Source organism: Ambystoma mexicanum, chromosome 12 (assembly GCF_040938575.1).
Source record: "Ambystoma mexicanum isolate Mex_15411 chromosome 12, UKY_AmexF1_1, whole genome shotgun sequence".
NCBI lineage: Eukaryota > Metazoa > Chordata > Amphibia > Caudata > Ambystomatidae > Ambystoma > Ambystoma mexicanum.
The window spans coordinates 666,259,167-666,285,452 of NC_090936.1; the positions used below are offsets into that span (position 1 = coordinate 666,259,167).

At 44.4% G+C, this 26,286-nt stretch overlaps 1 protein-coding gene across 3 annotated transcripts in view; it reads right to left on the reverse strand.

Annotated features, from left to right (window-relative positions):
• Positions 1–26,286, reverse strand: part of LAMB4 (laminin subunit beta 4) — a 933,969-nt gene that overhangs the window by 253,232 nt on the left and 654,451 nt on the right. For all 3 annotated transcript variants that reach the window (XM_069629159.1, XM_069629158.1, XM_069629160.1), the window contains one exon: positions 1,951–2,326. In XM_069629159.1, coding sequence (XP_069485260.1) covers positions 1,951–2,326 — 376 coding nt within the window. The remainder of the gene's footprint in view (positions 1–1,950; positions 2,327–26,286) is intronic.

A 26,286-nucleotide genomic window follows, 5' to 3' on the forward strand; every position in this document is an offset into this window, starting at 1 on the left:
GTGAAAAACGTTGGGGGTTGGTGGAAGTGAGTGAATAATCTTCACGAGGAACATATTATCCCCACTGAAAACCACCCCACCTGAGATTTTTCTGATCCTTTTTTTAATTCGTCAGAGCTTTAAAGTTGGTTGGTACCATCTAGCAATAAGGGACTTGAGCTTCGAGGCTTTGTGGGGAAAATACTGGTATGAAACAGGTAAACGGCTGTAAAAGGGCCTGTGGTTTCCGACCAAATAACAGATGCTTTCCCCATTACAGAAGGGAATTAACCACGTGGAACCTTTCCTGGCCGTTTGCCTATAACGATAGAGGTTCTGACAAAAAGGCTAACGTACAACTGCCCGGCATGGAAACACAAGCAATCCCAGACATGTTTTGGTATTTGCCAGGAAAGAGACAGCAAAGAGAAACCCCCAAGACCTTTGAAATAGGGATAAGCAAGTATAGGTGGGTCTCTCTGCATCTGCCTGAACCCAAGTGACCATCTCAAGGACAGCTACCTCATGGCCACTCTCTTTGAACCATGTATTTATTTATTTTTATAACACTTCAACATGTCGCCTTTGGCCACTTCTCAGTGCTTAAAGTCAATTGGACTGAACAAATCGGTTGAATGACATTTCAGATCAGGACTTGGTGTTGATGTGGTTGTCCAGCATTAAGGTGGATGGAGTGAGGCTGGTATATCCATTGAGCAAGTGGTTTGCCGAGTGGAGAATAAATACCATTTAGAAGTTGGCACTGATCAGCTTTTGATCCTGGCAGTTGCCGTCTTCCTGCAGTCTCCTTTTCTCCAGGAGGTGCAGGAGAACCTTAATACATCCCTAGCACTGCTCAGCGGCCCATCTCATGTGAGCGGGAGGGCATGGGGCAGTCAAGTATCAGTAGCCTGCCACCTGTATCTCTCATTTCTTGCATACTGCATATCTGAAGCCGACAGTCGGCTCAATGGTGCCATGGGAAAGTGTCTCCAAAATCCCTGTGTAGGGAAGGGAGATTTAGGGAAACCCAACGGCGGCGCTGGTCTGAAGCAGATGTGTGCCAATTTGAGGGATTTCTTTCTCTGAAACAGGTCCAAACCATGAACTTGAGGTGAAGTGGTTGTGCGGGGTCGGGAGATATTAAAGGAAATAAAATTATCTCTGTGCCTGACATCTAAGGAGGCAGAGGGTACATTGTGTACGCTGCCTCATGTTTCATCGTAGCACACCTTACTGTCACACAGTCCTCAAAGAGCCAACCTGAAAAGGGACATAAAAAAATACTATGAAATAAACTGAAACATTGGGGGGTCATTACGAATTTGCCGGTACCCCGTCTGTAATATCGGCGGGTTACCGGCAAACCTGCCTTACTGTTACCGGCACCCGATATCCCGGTGTTACTGGGATATTATGGGTGCTGGCAACGGCGGTAAGTTCCCATTCCATGGTGTCCCCTATGGAATGGGTTTTCCGCAATCACCAGCGCTGGTAGTACTGGTGCGGGTGATTGGAGTAATTCTTTGCGGTAGGGGACGTAACTCCCGGTAGGTCAGACATGTCGGTTGTTCCATGCCCCTACCGGCAAAATAGGAGTGTGCCAGTCTGCTAAAAATGCCGGATCGGGTGTTACTAGCATTTTTTCACTCATAACGAGGTCCATTGACTTTCTCATGTTGCACTTAATACTAGCCTTTAGTTTGTTTCCGAGTGGCTGAATTCTCTCGACAAGAGACTTGTAAAACCATGGTTGCTTATCAGTGTCTAAAATCAGGCCCTTATGAGAGGCAAAATACAGCTGCCGCCTCAGAGGCAGGAAGCGTCTCTCGCCCTTTGATGCTTCTAAAATGCTGATCAAAGCTTATCTCAGCCGCTTGCCCCCTTGTTAATCGCTTATCTCAAGAAATTGCATTCCAGCCTCTCCCTAGTACTTTATACTGCTATGCAGCCGGGAAGAGAGAATATTACCGAATGTTGTCATGATACTGTCGGACTTTCAGGAATTCCTCGGATGAAAGAACAGGGCTCTTCAGGAGGCCCTCGATGGCAGACAGCTTCTCTTCCAGGCTTTTGAAGTAGATGTCACAGCTCGGAAACGGGCGTTTTTTCTCGTCCAGGTTGGCAGTGAACCTAATTAGTCCTTGAACAGCTTGCAAAAGGGAAGTCATTTCGTCGTCCCATTGATCAAAGCACAGGTGGCAGAGGGGGCAGCTCGGGAACTCCTGCCTGTAGCCCCGGGCACACCGGTCACAGCGCCGCCCAATGACGCCCACCTGGCAGTTGCAAGCACCGGTCTGTTTGTCACACACTGGCCGCCGCGTTCCGTTCAGATTACACCTACAGGCTGCAAATAAAAACACAGAAAAATGTTATGCTTTTTATCATGCGGGAAAGTTACATTGCAAACAGCCTAACGGGCTAGGGCTAGCTCAACTAATCAACTCAACTCAATTAATAGGGGAATTAATTGCACATAATCCTTATTGCCCGCCAACCACTTTTCTGTTCACCTCCATAATCTGAATGTACCATGCCTATTAAGATCGTGTGTCTTGTCTTCCCTATGTCTTCCCCTCACATGCATGGTTGCGCTTTGAAACACTTGTGCATAAGCACATAATAAATAAACAATCAATGAATCAATCAATGGCAACCTTATCCATTCCATTTGGGAGATGATGGTCAAGTCCTGGTTTTCACTTCGTAATCCAGACTTGCAGTCCTGGGTTTATAATGGGAAAATCTAGGACTACAAGTACCAGCATCCAAAGTTAAAACTAGGACTGGAGCTTTGAAATTGTATCAGTGAGATTTCAATTCATGGTTACCATGAGTGGGAAAGCGTGGCCAATAGGGGTTCTCTGTCGATCCCCGAGGGAGCGTGGGTGGTATGTAATACATAACCCTCAACCTTTTGTGTAGCCAAGGCGGGTGAAAACACCCGATTTTATTTTTGGTGGGTGAGAGCCCATTGACGTGAATGGTCGTGCAGGAGGATTGGTGGGTGAGTCGGTTGTTTACAAGGTGTATGATACCTACCGAAAGCGAAAGCGTGTGAGATGAGAGCTATGTAAACATCATTGCATACAAAAGCATAATCTATATTTAATGGAATGAGTCCCACATGATGATATAACCTTATTCCTTCAACGTGGAAACATACTGTGTAGTTTAGGTGGGTGGTAGCATTATTCTCTAGGCCAATATGCACAGTACTACACTCTCTTTGAGTTAACAAGCTGAAAAAGAACATGGCCCTCATTACAACACCGGAGCTAAACCGTGGCGCTATTAGCACCATGGTTGGTGCCGGTGTTTTAACGAGTCTGCCATGGGGAAATGGGGAAATACCGCCCCATTCCAAGGTTGGCGGGGCGGTATTTCCCCTTGGCCCTTCCCCATTCCCATTTTTGCCCCATAGGGCTCAATGGGACTGGGGAAGGCGGCAATTACAGTACCGCAAATTGCGGTACCGTAATTGCCTGCAAGGTTCCTTTGCGGGTCCCTACTTTAACGGCTGGTCCAGACCAGCCATTCAGGTCGGGTCCCGCAAAGGGACCTCGTAATAAGGCGCTAAGTGGTTAACGGCGCCGCAGCCTTTTTCAGCGCTGTTAACCACTTAGCGCCAGGGTCATAATGAGGCCCCATGTCTCCATATAAGCATCATGTGGGCTTGCCAGGTCTTAAAGTGAGACTCGTATACAGTGATCCAAGTGAGCGGGAACGGTCGGGAGCGGTGTTCCACTACTTTTATTTTTTTCTGTTTACCATACCTCAACTTTTTATGGCCATATTGACCATTCTAAATAGAGGATTGGTCCATTCATGTCCCTGTGCAAGTGTAAAGTTGTAATAGGAGCCTTGGTTACTAGTCACTTAGACTATTGCAAAGCCCTAGCTTCAACACCTGGTCACATGTTGCACTATGCTTCTGCCTACCCTCTCCCCTGCCGGGGCCACATCTCTACTACTTTTTTCAGTACACTTCTACCCTTGCTCGTATGCCGAAGCAGTGATAGTCCCCAGGATGGAAGAAGTGTAAAAAGGGCAGCTTCTAGCAGTCGCCTTCACGAGGCTCCGTGAGAAGGGGCGTTACTGAGGCCGCTGTGAATCCATCCCTGAAGTCAGGGACAGGCAGCAAAGGACTGATAATTAACATCCACATCAACGACATACTGACAGTGGGCAGAGGACAGAAGCCAGCTAAATCCTGTAAAAAACAACATCCCCCAGGAATCTTCATGACCCTGGATTGGCTAAAGTCAAAAGGCGCATGTATGCGGGTCAATTCAGGGTCAGCTCATGGGCCTTAAAGGACAGCTGGGCAATGTAGGCGTGGTCATTGTGCCCCCGCCCCACCCTCATTATTTACTGCTACTGACATGCCCACACCTGCATGCAGAGGGATTGCCTGGGATTGTGTTTAGGGTTTCAAGCAGTGCTTCTGTTAACCTTTTTGTGCCGCTGGTATACATTCTCTGGCAGGAAAACATGCCGACCTCTGGGCTGCAAATGGCAGGTGCCACCCTTAGTGGGGGCCCCCACCCATCAGACCTTGCGAAAGTAAGAAATTAATGGAGGACAGAAGCACTTCACAAAGGGGGCGACGGAGGGAGGGAGAGCAGGACCAGGACAGGCGGGGGGCTATTTAAGGGTGTTGACCTCCCTGGGACGCCCTCTTGGTCCTGCTCCCCCTCCTAGCCTAGTGGAAAAATATCTGGCGTTCCAGTCGAGGAAGGGTTACTGAGTTCCTGTCGAGGAAGGTTCCAGCGAAAAAAGTCAAAATTCTATTTGAAGGAGGAAAAGGGATGCCATCAAACATTGGAATGAACTCTCCACTACCTTACAGAGGCTAATAGCATTCTCGACTTCAAAAAGAAACTCAGAACTCTTCCGTTTATGTAGTCACTCCTAGGGGAACACTGATTGTTTTGAATGACAGTGCTTAATTGGCCTGGCCATAGAAGCTATATAAATACCAATAGCAATTGCAATCACATCAGGTTAGAGGTCGGGAGTGGCAAATAAGATACCATGGGCCTCATTGCACGGTAGGCGGTAAACCATGGCGCTATTAGCGCCATGGTTCATGCCGGTAATTTACCGGTACCGCCTTGGAGGAAAGGGGAATTACCGCCCTATTCCAAGGTTGGGAAGGCGGTAATTCCTCCTTCCTCCATTGCCCTTCCCCATTCCCATTTTTGCCCCAGAGGGCATAATGGGAATGGGGAAGGCGCTAATTACGGTACCGCAAATTGCGGTACTGTAATTAGCACCCCGGTCCCTTTGCGGGTTCGTTTTTTAACGCCTGCTAAAGGCAGGCGTTAATGTACCAACCCGCAAAGGGACCTCGTAGTAAGGCAGGAAGGGTTTACCGGTACCGGTAAAATACCGGTACCGGTAAACCCTTACCGCCTACCGTGTAATGAGGCCCCATGTGAAGTTGGGGATTTGGGGTCGGTTGGGGAGCCAGTTACGAGTAGAACATTTTTGGTTTATCTATGGAAGACCGCAGCAATCCTCTGAGATTACCACAGCAGCACTGCAAGAGACACTCAGAAAAGAAGTGTGTCACATGAAGCAATGAGTGATATGGGGTAATGGAAGAGGATAGAGGATAAGCGAGGGAAGAAAACAATTAAGTGGAGTGAGGGGACCTAGAATAAAGAAGGGGGACACATGTTGAGTGCCTGTGAGGATGTGGAGGACTTTTTAATTCGGAGCCATTTTTCCCATTATCGCAGGATTTGTCGAACCAGCACTCTACCGCCAGAATTTCTGTTGGTTTAGCATCTGCGGTGCCTACATCTACTGGGCAGGTGCCTATGGGTGCTTGGTAACAATTAATGGTTTGACATGGCCAGTGGCCATGGCTGGTGATCCCAAAAGAAAGCAATTGGTGCAACACGTACAGAGGCCACAGCCGAAGGCCATAGCTAGAGAAACATCAAGAAACAATGCAACATGTTTGACCGTGACCACTGGCCATGGCTGAAGGCTGTGGCTAGTGGGCCCAAAAGAAAACTATTAGTACAACATGTACAGTGGCCACGTCCAAAGGCTTTTACTAGTGAGACCTCAAGAAACTATGCAACACGTTCAGCCGTGGCCACTGGCCATTGCTAGTGGGCTCAAAAGAAAACTATTGATGCAACATGTACAGTGCCCATGGCCAAAGGCCATGGCTAGTGGGCCATGAGGAAACTATACTATAACAGAACCTTTGAAATTGAATGAAAACACATTAGTTAAGAGAGAGTTAAGTTGATCAGATTTAACACAACAAAACCCCTAAAATTCAGCACTCAGATTTCAAGCAAGTGCACTTTAACTATGAGACCCCTGTTGCGCAGCGTATACCCACAATGTTGTCATCACTGATTACAACTGCCGGGAATGTGGGCTGAACATAATGTTCTGGCCAAAGCTTCAAGGACAAGGCTTAAAGATGCCATTCTACAAGAATTTAGAAGGATTATGGGGTACTCGTGTCAGAGGTTAAACTTGGGGTCATGCTACCTTGAAGCTAAGGGGGTCTTTGGGTATGAGGAGTTAAGAGAGAGTTAAGAGAGAGTTAAGTTGATCAGATTTAACACAACAAAACCCCTAAAATTCAGCAATCAGATTTCAAGCAAGTGCACTTTAACTATGAGACCCCTGTTGCGCAGCGTATACCCACAATGTTGTCATCACTGATTACAACTGCCGGGAATGTGGGCTGAACATAATGTTCTGGCCAAAGCTTCAAGGACAAGGCTTAAAGATGCCATTCTACAAGAATTTAGAAGGATTATGGGTTACTCGTGTCAGAGGTTAAACTTGGGGTCATGCTACCTTGAAGCTAAGGGGGTCTTTGGGTATGAGGAGTACCTAGATGTCTTTAGTCCAGCCTACGCGAGATCCCTATATCTAGAGTTTAGAATAGGCACTCTTAAACTTGCAAGATTCATGAGTACCTGGAAGGCAGGTAAAACGAAAATATGCCACTGTGTGAAATGGGTGATGAAACTTGCATACATTTCCTGCTTTTCTGTGACCAATTACCACCACTCAGGGTGCAATACCAGAAACCAATCCTTAGGGCAAGAGGCATTGCCAGTATTGCAGATGCGATGGAATGCTGCAAAAGCACATGTGAAATACTGGTGGTGAACCTGGTAGTTAAAATATACACTGTGCCCGGCTGCATAGAGATAGATTGGCCCAGTCCCGTGGTATACTTTTATCTTGAGGTATGTTAGCTGCGTATAGAATGGAAAAATAGATTTAATTGCATTGGGCATCGCACTTTTTGCTTATTTTGCAAAGAGCATTTGTTACTCTAAATTAATTTCCTCCATGGGGGGCTGGTAATCCATGGAATAAGCCAGGGCTACCTTGTGGGATAGGAATTATATGTATATAACTGCACATGATATAGCACTTTCTTCTTTCATATATGCATTTTGCTGATTGCATTTATCTTGTGATCTGTTTTTATTAAAAACCCTTAGGTTACTCCCTGCTATTGATGTATTTTTATTAAGATGAATTAAGATGAATTATTAATCATGTAAATTAGACTATCTTTTTTCACCTCACTTAATACATATTTTAATGTATTACACTTCACAATAATAACAACATAACCTGGAACAACACACTGATATATCAAATGATTACGTGTGGAGCATTCATTTATAGTACTTATCTACTTTTAAAATGTAAAATAAAAATATGTAACGTTATACAAATGGTTTGAATTGAATGTATTAGTAAAGAATTACAATACTTAATTGCAGGAAACATACATCATTGAGGGAAATCTATCTCAGGTATTTCAAACATAATATAATACGTATATGTAGTAGTAAAACAAATAAGAATAGATAGAAGTAGAAACATGTTTAATGGTAACTGTTAAGAAAGTAGCAAACGTACACATTTTAATTTACAATTCTCCTTTCTGTAATAACATTAACTCAACACCTTATTTTATAAATGACATGTTTTATAAAAAGAAATCAAATATAATATACAATGTAATAGTAGAATTCAAAGTTTGGCTAATATACAAAAACAAATCAGTTACTTATACTACATATACAATATAATTGCCTTTGTAGAAAAGAAATGAAGATTAGAAAGTAAATATTTAATTATAGATATGGCAATTGTATTACTAATATTTTGAGTCATTTCTTTGGAAAATAAATTATGATTTTGTATTCCACTATAACAGATTACCTTGCAAAGTACACAATGCTTATATACTCTCTTCATTGTAATTCTATGGCCCTGATTCATGGAATTATTTGCCTGCAAAACGGGAATTTGCGTGCCGGTCTGTCTGCAAATCCCCATTCGTCAAACAGGGCTTTGTGGGCAGAATGGCGCGCAAATCCCCGTTTTACACTCAAATAATTCAATGAATCAGGCCCTATATGTATGCACCTACAATTATGCACTGTACACTACATTTAAAGAAACAAGGGAAGAATACAATGTACTTTGTAAGAATGAAACGTGTGCATAATTATATGTAACAAAACAGAGTCGTCATATTTCAAAATGAAATTAATCAAACCACTAATAGCAGTGATGTCATTAGTGACACCATCAGTGATGCTATCAGAGATGACATCAGTGATGTAATGTGTGATGTCATTAGTGACCATTACTACCAAAGAAACCTATTGGTGTGATATGTACAAGGCCGTGGCCACTGGGCATGGCTGAAGGCCATGGTTAGTGGGCCCCAATGAAACCTATTGGTGCAACACGTACAGTGGCTAGTGGGCCCCATAGAAAGCTATTGGTGCAACATGGACAGTGGCCACAGCTGAAGGACATGGCCACTTGCCATGGCCGAAGGCTATGGCAAGTGGCCATGGCCAAAGGCTATGGCGAGTGGGCCCAAAGAAACCTGTTGGTGCAATATGTACACTGGTCAATGCCGAAGGCCAAAGGCCAAGGCTAGTGGCCCCAAAGAAACATATTAGTCCAACACTTACAGTAGCCAAGACAGAAGGCCATGGCTAGTGGGCCCCAAAGAAACCTAATGGTGCAACATGTGCAGTGGCCTCGGCCGAAGGCCATGGGCACTGGTAATGGCCAAAGGCCATGGCTAGTGGGCTCAAAGAAAGCTATTGGTGCAACATGGACAGTGACCAAGGCCAAAGGCTGTGGTCACTGATCACGGCTGAAGGCCAAGGCTAGTGAGCCCCAAAGAAGCCTATTGGTGCAACATGTGCAGTGGCCATGGAGAAAACTATTTGTGTAACATGTACAGTGGCCAAGGCTGACAGCCGTGGCCAATGATCAAAGCTGAAGGCTATGGATAGTGGGCCCTAAAGATGCAACATGGGCAGTGCCCGAGGCAGAAGGCCATGGATAGTGGGTCGAGCAAACCTAATGGTGCAACATGTGCAGTGGCCACGGCCGAAGGGCATGGCTAGTGGGCCCCAAAGAAACATATTGGTGCCACATTGGTGCCACATGTAAAGTGGCCACATCCGTAGGCCATACCCACTTGTAATGGCAGAAGGCCATCGCTAGTGGGCCGTAAAGAAACCTATTGGTGCAACATGCACAGTGGCCATGGCTGACAGGCTATGGGGATTTGGCCCCAAATAAACCTATTGGTACAACATATGCAGTGGCCAAGAAACTACAAAAACTGTTGAAATTCAATTAAAAAACTTTAGTTAAGAGAGAGTTAAGGTGATCAGATTTAAAGTGTAAAATATATAACAACAAAACCTTTCAAATTCAGTGAAACAACCTTAGTTAAAGATATATAAAGGTCAATATTTAACACAACAAAACCCTTGAAATTCGGCAGACAATTCAGATAAATACCCCTTAACTACTCGCCCCCTGTTGCGCAGTGTATAACCACAATGATGACATCAGATAATACAACACTGATGCCATCACTACTGACATCACTAATTACATCATATGACATCACTGATGACAACAGACATGAGATCACTCATTATGTAGGTTAAAATATTTGTGGGTCACGCTTTTGGTACATATGCTTTTTCATTATACTTAACAATAAGAACATGGCATAGAACAATAGACGGTTACACATGTATGATATGAGCACCTGTGGTACATTAATTTGTAGTATTTATTAAAGGATGACATTTAAAATATAAATATGTAATAACAAGCAATTAAAATAATCCATTCCATAGAATGTACCGGATAGTGCCAAATGTACTTTAGATATTTGTAAGATAATATGATATGTATATACAGTAGTATATGAATAGAGAGAAAGAGAAACATGTTGAATCCTGAGTGTCAGGAAAAGGCTAAATGTACAGATTTACATTTTCTATTGTGCTTATCATAGAAATAGTATATAAACGTATTGTTTTCAAATTGGGAATTGTTAAAAAACATATAAAACAAAGTACATGCACGTATTTATTGTGATATATCATAAGATTTCTCAGCATGAGTTTTCCCAAAAAATATTAATGAAGCTTATAAATTGAAGATTTACTTTTAGACATGTAATTGGATTTATATTACGTTCAGTTATTCATTTACTAAATTAAGACTTCTTATTCTACTGTAACAGATAACATGCCAAAGGACATTCATTGTTACATACTATACTATTTTTTGTTGTACTCATTTGTGTATGTACTTCAAATTGTGGATCATAAACTAAATGTAAAGAAATTACAGCAGAATAAAATACTTTTGAAAATATGTATATATATTTCATGGCAAAGAAAATAGTCCTAAAAGTTGAAAATGTAATTAATGTAATCAGTGTTTTTATCAGTCAAATCATATATGATGTTACGTCTGTTGTCATCAGTGATGTAATCTGTTATGTCATATATGATGTAATTAGTGATGGCACCAGTGATGCAATCTCTGTTATCATCATTGTGGTCATACACTGCGCAGTTAAGGTGGTTTTGCCTGAATTATCTGCAGAATTTCAATGGTTTTGTTGTGTCAAAGTATCACCTCCTTTTTCAAAAGAGTTTCTATGGTAGAATAACCAGAGTGTTATTCCAAGGGAAGTCTAACAACTCTCCCCTCTGCCTGAATTTTGTGTGCCTCCTAATCTACATCAGGCTGGATCTTTATCTCACCACTTTGTATCTTACTGACTTAGTGTTGGTGTGGCTATGCTAAGTGTCAGAACTCTGCCCTATCTGGCAATTACTTGTCTTGCTATTGAGGTTGCTTCTCATGAGTTCCTGGAAACCTATACAAACTGAATCCATCTTTGTTAACTATGATCTGGTTGGCTAACATCTGAAAAATGTCAGCATATTTTCCAGCCCGCACTACACAAGAACGAACTCCTGTACGGTTTTATGGACTCCAATATTTTTCATTCGTAAAGGTGATCATTTAAGTGGCATGTCCCTCAAGCTGTTTGTGTCTTGTCTCCCTCATGGCATCACAACTTGTGGGCCATCATCCATTTTCTTTTTCTTTTCTAAAGTACAACATCACACGAGGGCAACTTGGCACTAACAGACACAAGACAGAAAGAAGTAATAAAGGAAGAGAACAATAGAGACCAACTAAAACAAGAGGTTTAAATGACTTGCCGACGAGCAAATGATTCTCAATGACCCCAAGTGTACGTGGAAGAGAATTCCAGAGTTTGGCAGCAGCAATGGAAAAAGTTCATCCTCCCACCTGACCAAGATTGTAGGTGGGGACCTGGATAAGGCCAGCATCTTGTGAGCGTAGAGAGCACACAGAAACATAAGGGCGACATTTATGTTGCAAGTATTCTGCACCCAGGCCATAATATGCTTGGTGTATGGTACAAAGACATTTTAAATGAATTTGTTTGGTGACTGGAAGCCAATGCAAAGAACAGAGAACAGGGAAGATATGAGTTCTGAAAGGATGTATACGAATGTCCTTTTGAGAATTGATCGTGGGAGAATTTACTGAATTTAAAAGATCAATTAGGACATATATGCGGGGGAACTCGCCACAAACCTCCACCCAATCCAAAAACCCCTGTAACCCCCCACCCAATCCCCTTATATTATTTCCTTATATTATTTATAAACCAACACCAACACAATATGTATATAAAATTAGTAAAAGGTCAACTGTGTAAAAGGTCAATTAGGACCATTATAATTCAGTCAATTAGGACAAAAGGTCAATTATACACAGTCAATTTGGGTAATACCTTCTGAAAGGAGTGCCGGTCGCCACTCGAGCAGCTGAATTGTGTAGGACCTGGAAGGGATTAATCAAAAAGCCTGGTTGAGCTAAATACAGCAAGTTGCAATAGACGGGTACACAGAGGACCGAAGATGCTGCCACCGGTGCAGGTAAATGTAATGTTTGAAAACAGATAACTTTCCAAAGGATCTTTAGCTGAAAGTAACCAGACTGGCAGATTGCACTAACCTGAGATGCAGAAGACAAATATCTCGAAAGCTTAACACCCTGGTCTTTGACTAAACATACAGGGGCAAGCAGGGGTCAATGGAAGAGGGCCAGAAAGCTAAGGACCACAGAGCTGATGCAGACGAGGGGCCGACCACCATCACCTCTGTCTTGTCTCTGTTTAACTTAATCCAGTTGTCGACCATCCAACAACCCACCGGCTCCAGCAACCCCTCAGTCGAGACACAGTATCATGATTCAAAAGATTTAACTGAACAATGATTTGCATATCATCAGCGTAGGAGTAGCACCAGAAGCCGTGGGAGTGGATAAGGGTGACCAACAGCTGGATATAAACATTAAACAAAATGGGGGACAGGGCCAACCCCTGGGGAGCCCCAGAGGTCAAAGGGGCTGAGGTAGAGCGAAAGGGTGGCAATGAAAGGGGCTGAGTGTGATCTGTATGAAAAGACCGAAACCACAATAGCACAGTGCCTGCTCCAGATAAATGATTGAGCAGGGTGGAGTGGTCAATAGCATCAAATGCAGCTGATCAACAAAATCAGTGCACCCACTCCACCCTGACCAAGTAGACAGGCCAAGTCGTCCACTACCGAGACAAGCACACTTTCGGTGCCCCGTCCTTGGGGGAAGCCTGACTGAAAGGCATCAAAGAGGTGAGTCCCTTCAAGGAATTTACCAAGCAAGGGGCTAATCAATGACTCAAGAACTTTAATCAAGAAAAGCAAAAGGCATATCGGATGGAAATTTGACCAAATAGTAGAATCGATATATGGCTTCTTGAGGAGAGGGATTACAAGAGCATGCATTAATGCAGGGGGAATCACCCCAGAAAAACAGGAAAGATTGACTAGAATTCCTAATAGAATTGTGAATGGAATGACATGCTACAGTGTTTGGTGAATGGTGGTGGATCTGTTTGCGGCATAGCATTTGATTGAGTTGAGACTGGAGTGTGCTTGCACAATTGCTTTTCCACCTCCAGCACCCAGGCTTTGGAACATGTGGCTGTGGAAGCTGCTGCCGTGTTTGTGCCTAAGGCAATGCGAGGCACACTGGCCTTGGGTATAACACTGTGCAATGGTTGCGTGATGCGGCCGTGTTCGCTGTATGGCAATGAGCCGTATACGTGCTATGGGAGGCACACTTCAGTGGCTTTCCCTGGGCTGCCTAGTGCCTAGAAATGTCCCTTGGGATAAGAACGAGCCTGCTTCTGAAAGGCACAAGCCTGACATGACCAGTCAGAAGTGTAAAATGAAACTAAATCATTGCACGAGTGAGCTGCAGAATCTGGCTGCCATACATCTTGGAAGAAAAGCAAAAAGAAATGCTACATATTATAACAATTAGAGATAGTTGAAGTGCACACTACTTCACAATGCTCGCTGGTTATGGGGATGCGTTTTTATACTTTGCAGTAAAGAGTGGGTCTTATCACGAGGTTGGCGGTATCCCAGCAGTAAATGCGCTGGGATACCACCAATGCAAATAGCATTACTGCAATTTGTGCCGGCTCATGAGTAGTGGTAAGGTGGTAAATTCCCATTCCCCTTTGGGTCCATTGGACCCAATGGGGATGGGTGGTGCAATTACCACCGGCACAAATACTGCCAGCGGTAATAGCACCGAAAACAGGTGGAAAGTGGTCATTTTTACCTTCAGCAAAAAGCTGGAGGTAAAAGACCCCTCAAACCCCTAAATGCATTGGTAATAGCGTTACCACCGCATTTAAGGGCTACCGCCGAACTCCTGATGATATGTCTATATTTCACTCCCTTCCCAAGCATGACCCATTGCTTTAAGACATACATGCTCATCCGCTTAGAGGTTGCAGTTGTTGCTGCACAAGTGTAAGGTAGTCTCCTGCTGACATGTATGTGCAATGTGCATGCCACGTGTTCTATTTATTTGTATGTATTAGATGCTCAGGCATCCAGAAGAAGATCTGGACATAAGACAGGTAAATTATGCACAAGAGCAGACTGGCCAATTTGGAAAAAAACACGTGATTTGGAAGGGAGAGGGCATGAATGCAATCAGGTGGAAAGAGACATGACTGAGCAATTTAAATACCATTCAATCACAAGGAAGCTTTGGTGCGGGCAGCTGGTCATGGCTTTTTATGCATGTGTACTTGGTAGACACAGCTGCAGAGTGTAGTAAAAGACCATTGGTTGTTGCGAGAGTCTGGTCAACCAACATGACTGCAAGAAACAATCAATCGCAACTAAGATCCATTCAATTTGAAATTATATTTACTGCATTCTTTCCTCAACAAATTCAAAGGAAATTTGGGATGACAGCCAACACTTGGGTCAAGCTACTAGTGCACTTCATCAGGGCTTATTGCTGATATATAATCTATGTATTGTAATATTAGCAGCCTTCCTGCACATCTGTGTCTAAAAGGGCAGGCCTTTGCGACACAGACACACAAAATCCCTGATGAAGCACTGGCGCGGCCTGCAACACTTGTTGCCTTTAATCTCAAATTACAAATGTATTCTGTCTGAATCAGCAGAGCAAGGAATTAAATAAACATAATATCAAATGTATTGGCTCTTAGAGATGTGAAAGTGTAGTGCATTGTGGTCAACACAAACTTGTACAACAAATGAAATACTGCATCTACATAGGGTACGTATTTAAAAAGCTTCAGTGGTTGCTCCAATTAGGACAACATTAATCTGGCGTCAAAGAGGATTGCTATGGGTGTTGTTATGGCTGAGGGGACAATCATACCTGAAGGGATGCGGGTGAGTAAAAGGGTCACGTGGGTGAAGAAGATTGTCGTATTATAGCTCTCGGCTGACTTTGCTGTTTATCATTATCGGAGCAATAAAGTGAGTCCCTCAGATGTTAGCATCAAGAGACACTTCGTTTTGCGTCTTGTTCTTTATTAATGGCCATTTGTTTTAGAGACAGGAAGCAGCCAGCCTTCCAGTCCATCCGCATCACTGTTTCATCTATTGCTTTGCTGCAGCTGCACATCTGGGCCACAGTTTGCTTGCTGGCCTCACTTTGCTTTGATGCAAGACATGCCTTCTGTGTGTTAATTATTCCTCGTTTCATTTTTATTATCACAGAGGTCATAAGGGCGCTATCAGCCATGGCCATCACAGGGGTAATGTTGCCGCTTGGAAGTTCCACACCTGTGGCAAGCGCCCTCTTTCCTAAGCTACTGATGTGTTCTGCCCTAACTCGCTCACTCATCCAGTCTCTAATTTCGGTAATAGCCCCTACCAGTTAGTGCGTCATGCCAGCATAACTCCCACCTACAAGTAATGTATGGGATGCTCCTGCGCTGGCGTGTCTAAATATTTCTGTTCTTCCATTTTAAGGGTTTTAAGTTCATATCTGGGTGCGAAGAAACGATTTCTCCCAACATTTTGCAGATTTCTGAAATGTCAGTATTGTTGGGGCAGGGGGTTATTTTCCCCTTTTTGTGAATCACTGCGCCCCTCCCTTAGCCCTTACCAAATTCCAATCCTTACAGTGTGCCCCTTTCTCTCTCCCCTATTGCACTTTTTGTGCACATCTACCCCAGTGCCTATCCTTTTTTTCACACACTTGTAGCACTTTGCCCCTCACCCCTCTTTTTACCCGAGAGCAGTTTTGGCTATTCAATAGTTGGGTTTATTATATTAGTATGTGTTATGTAAAATTAAAATAAAACATGTTTGATGAACACTGACCAATGTTTTCAGGTGAATGTTTTTTTCCAATCAATGCTCATTAATACATGTATCCTGGTGAAATTCCGTAAGTGGTGAAGTTAAGGAATCGTACAGACACCCACACCTTATAATAAAGGCTTTCAAATAGATGAGAATATCCGATTACATTAATTAGTCCACAGCTAATGGAATGACCATTAGCCGTCAGAGTCTAGAGTTGGACAATAGGCAATAGATGCAATTTGTGAGGATGGGGCCCTTTAACAAGAAGTCAAATCCTTTTCATGTTTGACCTGCAGTGGCTGGTGCATTGCTGTCATTGAACTTCAAAACCACGGTACTGCAACGGCTGACACAGTCTGGACCGGGCACAAAAAAAACAGTATTTGTTCCGTGTGTGTCCTGCCACCGCCCAAACCCTGAGACAGTACAGATGTCTTAAGCACTGCTTTCTAGGGAACGCGGATGCTAAGCCGCTCTCGGTGTTCATGAATTTGTTAGCAGACGCCAACACTGCTTCTTTGGTGCTGCTGCTCAGTGAGGTAAAATTCGTAGAGCCCGCCAGCGGGGATAGCTCGGGCTCTGATTTCCATCAAGATCTCTAGAATGTATTTTGATACAACATTGATATTCATCTAGACTCTCTTTGGAAACTATTTCCTGCGAGAGAGTCTCTTGGTGCTTTGGAAAACCACCTCTTCAAATCTCTAATTAGGAGCAGTGTTGTGACCGAGGACGTCCTGTGCCCGGGTGTGTCCTGATGCATGATGTCAAGGTTTCAATTAATAAGGAGGTCCCACCCACGCTCACATTCCCAGTGGCTCCATTGATGCGTGTGTGTCATCTTTCCATTAGTGGTACCGGAGTCTGGCTTGAACTGTCACCCGGCCCCAGTGGCCGCCGCAAATGATGACGAGGATGGGATCAAAACATGCTATTGACCGGTCCACAAAGAGGGCAGCGTTGGGTTCCTCAAACGCTGTCCGTTATTTCACTGCCCAGATACAATCACTGCCCTTCTTCATAAATGCTCCCAGGGGCTAAGTGGGAGTGGCCAGGGTCGGGACGAAATGGCAGCAGAAACTGACCATCCCCGAAAAACTCTGTACTTCTGATAGTGTCAGTGGGGCAGCCATCTTAATGTCCTCAACCTTCAGGGAGCTGGGAATGGACCTTTCTACTGTAAGAGGAAACGGACAAAATCCACCTTGCATTGGAGGAATCTACATTTCTCCCTGTTGCGCTTGAAGCCAGAATGCCTCAATCATCGGAACACTGCAGACAGCCTCTGAAGGTGTCTCTGCTCTGATGATACATACATGAGCACATCATTGCTTTTCAGAGCTGCATCCTCCAGACCAACGAGAACACCATATTCTAACATGCTCACAGTACCCAAAGTCAAGCGAGTCAGAGCTGGCGGCGCCAGTTTCCCCTACTTAGCAGCCCTGCAATGGAATGCCCTTCCTCCACCCCTAAGAGCCGAAACCTCCCATATAGCCTTTCGCAAAGCTCTCAAGACACTACTCTTCACTTAAACCTGACTTTGTTTAAGTCGGGTTAAAAACTGTATACAAACGTTCTCAATATGTCTGCCTGTAATATATGCAATATAAGTACTAAGCCTGCAATGATGTCTAAATGCCCTTCACATGCCCCTTGTAAATAAGAGCATCATATGTAACAGCGCCTCGATGTCTTAGGGCTGTTTGCACGCTTTATACATTTAAATAAATGAATTGCTTTTCCCGCACCTTGCGGTGCATTTGATTTTTCTGGATGACCACTTGTCTTCATCAAAGGCTGCGAAGGAGGCCTGGTAACTACCGCGTGGGCCTCTTCAGCATGGAGTGTTTTAAAAGCTTCTTCCATGTGAGTTGCTCATGCTGACGCCACATTAAGCACCTAGCCCAATTCGAGTATTCAGTGCAGTAGTATATCCGGGTCGTTTTACGATGTGCCACTGCAGCTGGGAGGAGGCGAAATTCTGAATTATCGGAGTCCTTATCTCAACTATTTCATCTTGCATGCCACAGGACTTGGGCAGCTGGAGTAACTGGGCATGAAAGGCATCTTGCAGTTCTGTGGGACCTTGACTAACAGGCAGAGGTATGTCTGTTGGGCCTCCCTATAGGATCAGTCGCCTGGTGGTAACATTCTGAATATTTGGCATATGTCCCAACCTGCATAAAACAGCATCATGGACTTTTTGGCGGCATCATCATTCTCACGCACTGCAGTAAAAATCATCTGTTGGTGCTTGACCAAGAGGTCCCACTGTGGTCCTAGTGTGCTCAAGACATCCAACTCTGGCACCAGATTGCATGTGAACGAGCAGTGGCTTGGAACCCCTGGGGCATGATGCATGCCCATTGATGGTCTAGTGTGTCTGCCAGATGATACCGTTGAAGAGTAGGTGTAAGGAAGGCATGGTATCAAGAATAGACAGACACAAGTGATCGCAGTTCAAGGGTGTTTATTAAACTGTATAGGTGGGTTGCAAAAACACCTAATCTAAACCTAACTCTAAAATGGGAGCAAGCTACAACCATCAAATAATAATAAGGCAGTCCTAGTGGCGTCTTGTCAAATAAAAGGGCCTATACTAAGAAACAAACCTATTGCCAGTCCTTACGCTAAATACAAAAAAGAGGGTGGGATATGGTTCACAAGAAAGACAGAAGTGTTCACAAATGATAAGTCAGAATGTGGTAACCGGGGGTCTCCCTTCCCCATGTTTTAAGCACGGTACAAGGCGGCACTCCTGAGCACAGCACACTCTCAAGCTTTCCCAGCACAAGATGACAGTTCTGCATCAGGTATCATGACCTTCAGTGGTTAAGTCTCTTTTCTACAAAATGTCTCCTGCCTCCGATGGCCTGATGGATTCCAAAAATAACAAACAAAAAGATCCTTTTCCAATGTACATTGGGTGATGACTTCACCCGTGGGTCCCCCTTTTCCAGGCTCAGACCCTTCTCAACTGTTTGCCTCTCTTTGGGTGATGGTTCTTCACCCCTGGGTCCCTCTCCGCTGGGCTCAGACCCCTCTGGACTGTCAGCCTCCCTCCGTCAGATTCACTATGGCTTGTATGCAAACATATGATCACCTTTCGTATTCACACATCTTAATGTCTTTTTAAACAGTTGACTGTGGAAATCCTTCAGTCAGGTTCACTCTTTGTCCTCACAGTGTTCATCAGGCATCATGCTTCACCCCGTTCTGTAGGCATCCCTCTGTCGGGTTCACTCTTTCCAACCTTACAGTTCCTTTTATTTTCTCACTATGCAGGATTCGCTTCCCTTGGTTTCAAACAGTTTGCCGGTCAAGGACTTTCGACTGTACAGAGGATTTTGCAAGACCCCTGTATGACCACTTTGACCTTTCTCTTCCGGCTGTCCTACGGCCTTCTGGTTTCAGTTGTTTCAACAGTAGGGGGAATTTACCAAACTCTATCGTCTGAGCACCCATGTGGTGCCGGACCCCTCTGCAGCTGGTTTCCCCTTGAAGAGTTAACAGTTGTTTGAACTTTCCTTAACTTGTCTTTCATTCAACACAGTTTGGTTTCTTATCAGTTCTCCCCTCGACTCACAGGCTGTGATGAACCACTTGACTTTCCTTGGATGTGGAGTCAAGGACGATGCCACGGTAACAGGCGTCCCTCTCTGTCCTGCTTATCAGTGCAGGTATGCTCTGTGTACCGTTGACATTTGCTGCAACACACATTGGCTATTTTTTGTGCTCTTACGATTCCTTTCAGGGAGGCTTTGCTGGCCGATGTCGGAAAAGGCAAGGTTGCTTCTCCCCTTGTCGCCCCTTCGGTTCTCACTGTTTTTCTCCTCTTGAACGGCAGTGCTTGGATAGCTGTTTCGTCATGCCGTCTGCCTTCCCCGTGTTGTGCTCTTGTGCTCTACCTTTTATCCCTGTGGGGAAGAGAAAGGGCCATCAGGTGTGCCTGATTCTGGTCAATTCCCTGACTTTGCCTGACCATTGTGTTGGGACATGTCAGGTAAATGGCTCTGGTGTTAGTCTGTTGTCTTTCGTATTGTGCGAAAGTGTTTGTGCCGGAAAATGGGGAGCGTAGTGTTCCTTAGTATCCTACATGGCAGTATCGGGAAAAGGCGTTAGAAGAAGGGGGATACCGCGTCCCACCCATCCGTGTCCCACTTCCACTTCCAGAGGACCCCCCCATCCGGGGGATCCTCCCTCACTGGTCCACCCCCAGGACCTGGACCCAATAGCCATGGCTCTATATCATATCTTAACTAAATGCAATTTTTTAAAACCCTTTGTTCTGGCCACCTAGATGACAGCTCCCCGGGAACTAAATAGGGAGAAACCCTCAGGTTTCTCACAGAGGACACCTCATTGCAACGGAGTCGGGCACAGAGCATTACCCAACCCTGACACCCCAACAAGCAGTACCATGTTCGATCTTCCTGTGGCCTTGAAGAAAGCAGTATTATTTAGGGTACAATAAATCTACATCAGTGCATGAAATCATAACAATATCTCTTGGGTGAGAGATAGGTCTGGAGAAATGCAGCAATATACAGGTATGAACCATCTAACTAGGGGGCAAATGTGGCTAATGTTCAAATATCTATAAGTAGTATATTATTGTATACAACCCAGTGTCAGGGTTGGTTTATCTCCCCTGCACCCCCCTACTGATCTTAAATAAATGGATCAACTAGTAGCGCAATTGAGGTTTGTTCCCAGCTACAAAGGTATTTAGTCAAATATCTATAGGTAGACAGAGTTCTCAGCTACCTGATATCAAATGGATGACAGTGAATCATGACTCTGGCTTAGAAGCTTTCACAGGGTCCTTAGTCTCCAATTTGGCCAATTGCATGATGCTCACTGCAGGTGGCTGGAAAAGCGTGAACCTTTGAAAGAATCTCAGGCGACTGAAAGCCATTGTAACAACCCGTCTTCTTGGAGTACCAGAGAGAAGGCCAGATGATTGGCTTAAAAATCCTTAATTGTTAAAATGTTCAAAAGAATCATAGTGGACAATTGATTAAATTTGGAGAAGACAGCTGATCTACAGAAAGCACATTGGGTCCCTACTGTGCTGAATAAAAACAAAGAAAAACATGCAATTTTGGTTTATATTCTGACTTTTCAGGGAAATAATCTCGTTGCTCTTCCAGAGGAAATTATCTTTGATACCGGTCAGTCTAATTTCTACTTTCCCCTGAATGAAAGGCCACAGGCAGCAGGGCGTCACTCGGAGCTCAAACAACGTTTTCATAGATCGCAGTCTCAAGGTGCAGAGGTTTTTTTCAAAAGTCAATTATAATTAAGGTTTGAATGAGAAATGAGCTCACTGCATTTTCCATGAACTGCAGAAGAAGTTAACGCGTTTGAAACTGGATAGCGAGTGAGTGCTATGTAACCATCTATCCTGTGTCAGCCAAAAGGAAAGACCAGACTCGCCTATGGTAGCTGTAGTAGAGCAGCCATGCTTAACTTCAGGCAAGAGGAAGGCTGGTAGGAAGGTACTTGTGTTAGGTAAGAATTGGTGCAGTGACACTGTGGGAGACTACACAAGACTTATCTGCTTCGTATTAGGTAACCCACCTTTTGGAATAGGTCTGTACTACACACGTTGGTAGTGTGACTGAGCAGCTGGGTCTATCTCAAGAGGGGTAAATGCGAGCCATATAGGCCTTCAAAATGTCTTGTCTTCAATGTCACCATTTTGTTGTATTTCCTTGGACCACATGTTTGTTGGGACATCATTATCTATCCACTTCCTTTTTGTGACGTTGGGTAGCGCCACACCATTGTCTAGACCCTAGCAGTACATTATACTAGTGGTCTGCGATTGTGTCGGCTCAGTCAGTTTGAGGTCGAAATTGCCCGTTCTAACTAAATGCAATAATTTAAAACCCTTCTACCTTCAGAGCTATGGGAAGCTAGTCACTACCGTAGAAAGGATTCAGACTGATCAATCCCGGAACTGTGCTTACAGAGCAGAGCCTATTGTCATCATTGCTGCAGCGCATTTTTTATGGAAGAGGGTGTTAAGGATTTTAGAAAATCAAGCATTTTAGACATTTGATCCAATTCACTTATATTTATGTTGTTGTATATAATGAAATAGAAAACTCTGTGGAGGATTTTTCGAAATTGCGATCTCTTAAATATCAAATTCCTTTGCATTTCTTTAATCTGTTTATTACAGTGTATACATATATGGAACTATTGTATCGTTTACATGCGTTATTATTATATATATATGTGCTTAATGTCTTGATAAACCAAATGCACAATATATTATTTTTTTATTTAAAACTCTATTAATCTATTTGCAAACAAGATTTACTGTGGCTGATTTGCTTGAACCTTGGGAAGCCGATCTCACAGTTAACTCTGATATTTCAAGTGGCCTGATACTCTGACAGCTTTTCAAAAGAACGAGTATCGAAGATTGCCTGTTTTGTTTTAGACTTTTCTTTGGCCCTGGCTCAATTCTACTGGCCTGGAAAGATATGAAGCTTCGATTCATAGATTTTTGTTTAAAGAGATGGAAGTGGAGCTTGTGCTACAGGAAACTGCTCTGCTTATTACTGATCCCATATAGGGTTTTATCCTGACCCATATGTATGTATATCTTTCTTTGTTCTATATTGTGGCAATAAGCCACGAGACGGCGGGCCAATGCCACCCCAGGTAATGTCCCCGGGGGCATGGTTACAGGCCTGAGCGTAGTGAGGGCCTTAACGAGGCCCCGGGGGCATTACCGCCGGCGGTATTGGTGCGCCGTCTCAGGGCTTATTGCCATTAGTACCCTGGCCCATTAGACCACGGTACTAATGGCATTTTTTTCTGTTCCGAAACGCTGCTGCATTTCGGAAAAAAAAGAAAACTCAAATAAAATGGCCGCCGGGAAAGGGAAAACATAGTCCATTTTGCCTTTCCATGGCAGCCATCGGGAGCGGACGTGCTGGGAACAGAAGTGTTCCCAGCGCGTTCACTCCCGAGAAAAGAAGAAAAAAGAAGGTAAGTGGGGTTGGGGATAGTTTGCAGGGGAGGGGGTGGAGAAAAAAAAAACTTACCTGAATCCCCAGTGGGGGGCGAAGGCAGCCTCCAGCCATGGGAAGGCTCGGAGCAGGGATTGCCCCATTTCGAGCCTCCTTATTGACTAAGAGGCTGCCACGCCCCCCACCGGGATCAAACCTAGGCACATACGTGCTTCCACGGGATTACACCGTGGTATGGCTCGGAAACGAGCCAATCACGTTAAGTGTATCCCGTGGACACACGTCCGCCGGGTACTAATGTACGATTCTGCATGATATTTGTGATTATATGGGCAACCTTTTCCTAAGAACAAATTCAAATTTTACAAAGGATGACAGCAAACTGTATGTTCGCCCTGTGACTGCGCTACATCCTCCCCTTGGGTTGTCTTTAAAGGCCGCAGAGAAAGGCCTTCAAGCCATACACATGTGCTGTCTCTCTCTCCGAGGACATACTCTCAGGCTTCAGAGAGTTGTCTCTGTACATGAGCACAGTTCACAGCACAGTTTACACGGACGGAACGGAAACACTAGCACATTCAGTAAATAAACTACAACTCACAGAACAGAAAAGCAGCACCCTCACAGCTAATATTCAACGGATAGCATCAGTGAGGCCAGTTCTCACAGCAGAAGCAGCATCCCTCAACACAAAGAGAGCTTGAATGGCATATCCACCCCTGATATTGGCAAATATAAGCGGTGGAGTGGGACTTCCAGACTTAAAAGAATATTTTAGGGTGGCAACATTTCGGCTTTTAGTAGACCACTTGAGAGAGAATATGCATAAACAGTGGGTGGGATTGGAAAATGGATTATCATCTCGAGTCACTATTGGGGAATGGTTGTGGGTTCCCTATAGATAGCTGCAAGTGTGGCTGCGGACACACCATGTCCTTGCGATGCTGTGGCGGCAATGGATGAACTCGACAGATATGAAAGGAGTGACATCTTGGTCATCGCCACTTCTATGCGTATGGGCACCTCCCATTAGAGATAAAATAGCAGAGGCACTCAGGTACCAACTCTACTATGAGGGAGGATTGGTGAGAGCAGGCCAGTTATGGAAGGACGCAAATTTCTTAAATAAGACAGAGTTGGATGAGGCGTTGCTGGTTCGGCCGATGCCCCCACTACTGTATTTGCAATTGAAGAGAACGCTGATTGACCATGAGTGGGGAGGACAATTAAGTTGATGGTAAAAACACCCTTTCAGCAAGTATTGGACAGGCAAATGGGTTCTAGAGGCCTAACCTGCAGACTGTACATAGCCCTATTGACCAGAAAACACATTCGACCTTCCCGTGGTATGTCACTGTGGGGCAGGGAACCGGGCATTCTAGAACACGAAGAAGCATGGTCAATTATTCATAGTAAAGTCTGGTCCTCGATGACAGCAAAGCAATATAAGATGCATAACTAAAGGCTGCTTCAGCAATGCATTTGACACCACACAGACTAACCAAGATGTACCAGGGGGTAAGTGCTATATGTTGGAGAGGGTGTGGAGAATATCCCCTAGCTCAAGTATTTTTTGGAAAGAGATCTTGGCTTGAGTGAAGCAGATTGACGGTATGGAAAGGCCCCTTGCACCCTATTGATTTTGTTTGGAGTGGAGGGCTCCGAGGCCAATATGCCGGATTGCCCCACATGGTAAGAAATGCATTGTTATCGGCAAGGATGCATATCACAATTCACTGGAAGAGGCAATATCTCCTGACTCGGAGGGAATGGCTTAACAAAGCATATGAAAACTATGAAATGAAGAGTATGACGGCGATATTGTCTGAAACACATGACCATATGGATGCAGAATGGCTCTCATTCATGCCATATTACAGAAGGCTCACCTCGTAAGTTGGAAAGAAGCCACTTTGTACCCTGATCAGAATTCCAGGTTGGTTATTGCAGCATGCGGACACACTCGGTTCACGATTTCCCGGGAGCACCCGCTTTCAGAGCCTGACTAGTCCCGCTCATCATCATTACAGGCGCTTAGACCAGCTTCCTGGAACTCTAAACATGGTGTTCCCTGGGGGAGGAAGGGGTAAGGGCTGAAATTAGGGGGGGGGAGTGGAGTTTAATGTAGATTAAGTGTGAATGTATAAGGTAAGTTGGGATCTATGGCATGATATAAATGTTTCGACGCCGCTATTTTAGCGGTACTTTATGGGTTAATTACTCTGCACTACTGTATGTTTGACTATTGCGCTCCTTTAAATCTTCAATAAAGAACCAATTTAAAATAAAATGTTTTAAACTTTGGCCCTGGCCCTAAAAACAGATTATTCTTTTATAAGGGTCCCTGAGAAATCTTGCTAAAAAATGTTTATGGGTCTGACTGAATTCTTTAAATAAATGTTTATCAACTCCTTGATTCCTGTAGGGCAGGGTCGACGACGCTTGGTTGAGGGCATTTTAGGTCTTTTTTAGGAAGCAAAAAGGCAAAGGAGGAAAATGGCAAAAAGCGGGATGGGCAAAGCCAAAGCAAGGTGCAGTGGCTTAATGAGAGTCCCTCTGTGCACCTGGCAGCAGCTGATTGGCTAAAGAGAGCTTGAGCGGGCACATCCTAGAAGGACCCTGGTGCGTTATCAATATCTGACTATTCAATTCATAACTTCCATGGCTCAAAGGGGAAAGTTGGGAGACGCACAGCTGCACATCTCCTGACGCCATCATAAAGATAACATTCGAATGGGTGAGGGCGGCCAATTCCAAAGTGCACTGCCAAAGTGCTCAGTGTATGTGAGTGGCTCGATCCTTGGGATTAACTCTGAAATGTTGTGTTTGCAAGTGTGTCTTTGGGCACTGGCTGCACAGAGCAGCCAAGTGTGTGTGCTTTCCCTCGGAAAGCATCCCACGCTGCTATGTGTGGGGGATGACGGTGTGTCTGTGTGAGGTGGAGGGTCTGGGTGCGACCAAATTACAGAGTCCAAGGTTTGCTGAAATGTGGGTGGAAACATTTAACGGGGTCACTTCTAAGCATGACACTGCACAGTTGCACACACATTTTTATTACACATATTTCTAATGTGAAGCAGACTGGGATTCAGCGATCTGTGCAGAATCACACGATGTCGTCAAGGGCTGGAGCTTGCATTAGAAGCCAAGTCTTGGGGTCCCAGAGTCAGCAAGTTATCATTGAGACCACCTCTCCTCCCATTCTCTCTGCCAACTGTTCAAATGTGGGC